The following is a 3,826-nucleotide window of genomic DNA, read 5'->3' on the forward strand; positions in this document are numbered from 1 at the left end:
CTGGTTCTGGGTGTGGCGTGTTTGGTGAGGAGGGGATCCTCTAACCCTTAGTTTAGAGATGCGTGCCCGTCATTCTTCCTGTTTTATTTATTTGTTTGTTTTCATTTTTTCCTGGTTTTTTTTTAAATTTTTTATTTATTTATTTTTTTCCTGTTTTAAAACGAGCTTCCTCCCAAATGTGAGGCGCCAGCCCGAGTCTCAGGGTGCCAAGTGCGCGGCAGCCCTCTGCCCATGCCTGAGGCTGCAGGTGATTCTAGTGATACAAGACATAATCAAGGGGCCAGGGATTTAGCTCAGTGGTTCTGCCACCTGTTTTGCAAGCACAAGGTCCAAGTTTGATCCCCGGTACCAAAAACAAAAAACCACACACAAACAAAATGGGGAGCAATAGGGGCACAGAGGAGATGAAGAAGGTCTAATGCCCGTTATGGCCAGGAAAGAGGTGTGAGTGCCCAGGACAGCAGGCCCAGCACCAAAGGTCTGGCTTGCCTGGCCCCAGCCCTGGCCCTCTGCCCGCCCCCGCCCCAGGTACCAGCGGAAGTGGGACGAGCTGGCCTCACAGGAGAGGCTGTCCCGCCAGGAGTTTGAGCAGCTGGCCAACCACAAGAAGGAGATTGTGGCTTTCCTCAAGCACACACTCAACCAGCAGGTGGACGAGATCACGGACAAGCCTCCGGAGTGCTGGGATTACAGGCGTGCACCCCCGTGTCCCCCTCCCTCAACTGAATCTGTCAAGGAATTGCCTTTCTTTTCTCCCAGGTCATTGCTCTTCACAGGGAAAGCAGGCTGTGTTCACCTTCTAGGTCCTTATTTACTCCACAGGTGGATGTTTTGGGTTTGGTTTGTTCTGAGACATTCAGGTTTTTCCAATTCCTTGGCATCACCCGTGGTCTGGACTCTGTACCGGCCAGGACCTTATCAGCACATGCAGAGGATGTTACCTTCTCTTGAGTTAAAGTTTAAAACCACAAGCTTGTGTGGCTTTTACCTAATGATTAAGATAAACATAAAGGATAAACATTGTGTTTCCTTTGCTTTTCGAGTAGCCCCAGCCACCTGTCGGGAAGCCTAATGTCTAACTTTCTGCCTCACCCTGCACTTCCGCTGTCCTCACACCAGTTCCACGAGAGAGGGCCTGACGCCACCTCCAGGGCTGTTGAGGCTCAGAGTCACCCCGGAAGAGGTGCAGATGACAGCCCAGCCCCTCTGACTCCCCACACTGGGCTCCTTCCTCACCCCCAGGAGTCTGTCGGCTCCACACTCCTGCCGTTCCCAGTGTGCAGAGCCCTTTGAAAGGTGATCGTTGGGTGAATTATGGAGTAGAACAACTTGGCAGTAACCTTGTTCCATTGGCAACCAACTCGTCTGTTATTTTGTGCTCTTAAAATTCAAAGCTTGCTTCTGCTGCGACACCAGATGGAATGTATCGGGAAGATGCATTTCTCGGACAGTTGTGGGGTGCTTGGTGTTGGCCACGCCCTCTGCTGTTCCCCCAGAATAGAGGCGGAGGAGGTTAGGGATCTGCCAAGTGGAGGAGAAGGCAAAATCCTCAGGTCTTGGCCACCGAGTGGGGCAAGATTCAACCTACAGGAGAGCAGGAGAGAGGGCAGGACTCTGACTCGGGGCCGGGAAGGCCCACTGAGGACGCAGCAGTGGGTTCACTGATGGGCAAGGATAAGGGAGTCAGCAGGCGCAGAGCCTTGTGACTGTGAAGGTGTCAAGGAGGGACGCAGAGGTGGCCGACTGCAGCGTGGACATCATGACTAAAAGCCTCAGCTTGCGGGTCAAATTGAGGTTCAAGTTCTGGTCTGGCTTTCCACTTATTAACCAGGAATTTCTTCATCTCTCTGAGCCTCAGTTTCCTCATCTATAAAATGGGAACACGTGTCGTAGTACCCACAGCCTTCTAGGTTGTGAGGGCTCAACACACGGGCACCGGCTAGGTATCAGGCACAGTTGTTGTTCTAGTGATACAAGACATAATCAAGGGGCCAGGGATTTAGCTCAGTGGTTCTGCCACCTGTTTTGCAAGCACAAGGTCCAAGTTTGATCCCTGGTACCAAAAACAAAAAACCACACACAAACAAAATGGGGAGCAATAGGGGCACAGAGGAGATGAAGAAGGTCTAATGCCCGTTATGGCCAGGAAAGAGGTGTGAGTGCCCAGGACAGCAGGCCCAGCACCAAAGGTCTGGCTTGCCTGGCCCCAGCCCTGGCCCTCTGCCCGCCCCCGCCCCAGGTACCAGCGGAAGTGGGACGAGCTGGCCTCACAGGAGAGGCTGTCCCGCCAGGAGTTTGAGCAGCTGGCCAACCACAAGAAGGAGATTGTGGCTTTCCTCAAGCACACACTCAACCAGCAGGTGGACGAGATCACGGACCTCAAGGAGCAGCTGCAGAGCCTGCAGCTGGCCAAGGAGATGGAGAAGGACGCCTTCGAGGCACAGCTGGCCCAGGTGCGCCACGAGTTCCAGGAGACCAAGGACCAGCTGACCACGGAGAACACTGTCCTCGGTGAGCAGGGGACTGGCTGGGAGCCTGGGGCACAGGCACCAGTGCCCGGTGATCTCTGTCTGGGTGACCTCCGTGACCCTGTTTTCTCACCTGGGAAGTGGGGCCGACTCAGCAGACATGGGCTGCTTTGCACACATCTTTCTTAATTCTCCCTGCCATCTGTGAGGCTGGCAACTTCAAGAAGGCAGGGCCCTATCTTTTTGGTTTCTTTTTTTTTTTTTTTTTTTTTTTTTATGCTTTTCGAGTAGCCCCAGCCACCTGTCGCAAAGCCTAATGTCTAACTTTCTGCCTCACCCTGCACTTCCGCTGTCCTCACACCAGTTCCACGAGAGAGGGCCTGACGCCACCCCCAGGGCTGTTGAGGCTCAGAGTCACCCCGGAAGAGGTGCAGATGACAGCCCAGCCCCTCTGATTCCCCACACTGGGCTCCTTCCTCACCCCCAGGAGTCTGTCGGCTCCACACTCCTGCCATTCCCAGTGTGCAGAGCCCTTTGAAAGGTGATCGTTGGGTGAATTATGGAGTAGAACAACTTTGGCAGTAACCTCGTTCCATTGGCAACTCGTCTGTTATTTTGTGCTCTTAAAATTCACAGCTTGCTTCGTCTGCGACACCAGATGGAATGTATCGGGAAGATGCATTTCTCGGACAGTTGTCGGGTGCTTGGTGTTGGCCACGCCCTCTGCTGGGCCCCCAGAATAGAGGCGGAGGAGGTCAGGGATCTGCCAAGTGGAGGAGAAGGCAAAATTCTCAGGTCTTGACCACCCAGTGGGGCAAGATTCAACCTACAGGAGAGCAGGAGAGAGGGCAGGAATCTGACTCGGGGCCGGGAAGGCCCACTGAGGACGCAGCAGTGGGTTCACTGATGGGCAAGGATAAGGGAGTCAGCAGGCGCAGAGCCTTGTGACTGTGAAGGTGTCAAGGAGGGACGCAGAGGTGGCCGACTGCAGCGTGGGCATCATGACTAAAAGCCTCAGCTTGCGGGTCAAATTGAGGTTCAAGTTCTGGTCTGGCTTTCCACTTATTAACCAGGAATTTCTTCATCTCTCTGAGCCTCAGTTTCCTCATCTATAAAATGGGAACACGTGTCGTAGTACCCACAGCCTTCTAGGTTGTGAGGGCTCAACACACGGGCACCGGCTAGGTATCAGGCACAGTTGTTGTTCTAGTGATACAAGACATAATCAAGGGGCCAGGGATTTAGCTCAGTGGTTCTGCCACCTGTTTTGCAAGCACAAGGTCCAAGTTTGATCCCCGGTACCAAAAACAAAAAACCACACACAAACAAAATGGGGAGCAATAGGGGCACAGAGGAGA

General features: G+C 53.5%; 1 protein-coding gene across 3 annotated transcripts in view; it reads left to right on the plus strand.

Annotated features, from left to right (window-relative positions):
- The window catches only part of Cfap157 (cilia and flagella associated protein 157), an 11,873-nt gene that overhangs the window by 2,909 nt on the left and 5,138 nt on the right, over nt 1-3,826 (plus strand). For 2 of the 3 annotated variants that reach the window (XM_010613609.2, XM_010613608.3), the window contains exons 2-3: nt 529-649; nt 2,361-2,511. In XM_010613609.2, the coding sequence (XP_010611911.1) occupies nt 529-649; nt 2,361-2,511 (272 nt within the window). Of the gene's footprint in view, nt 1-528; nt 650-2,239; nt 2,512-3,826 lie in introns of all 3 variants that reach the window. The other variant, XM_010613610.2, reaches the window with a different exon arrangement.

This window comes from Fukomys damarensis, unplaced genomic scaffold (assembly GCF_012274545.1).
Source record: "Fukomys damarensis isolate Sample0158 unplaced genomic scaffold, DMR_v1.0_HiC HiC_scaffold_36, whole genome shotgun sequence".
Classification (NCBI taxonomy): Eukaryota; Metazoa; Chordata; class Mammalia; order Rodentia; family Bathyergidae; genus Fukomys; species Fukomys damarensis.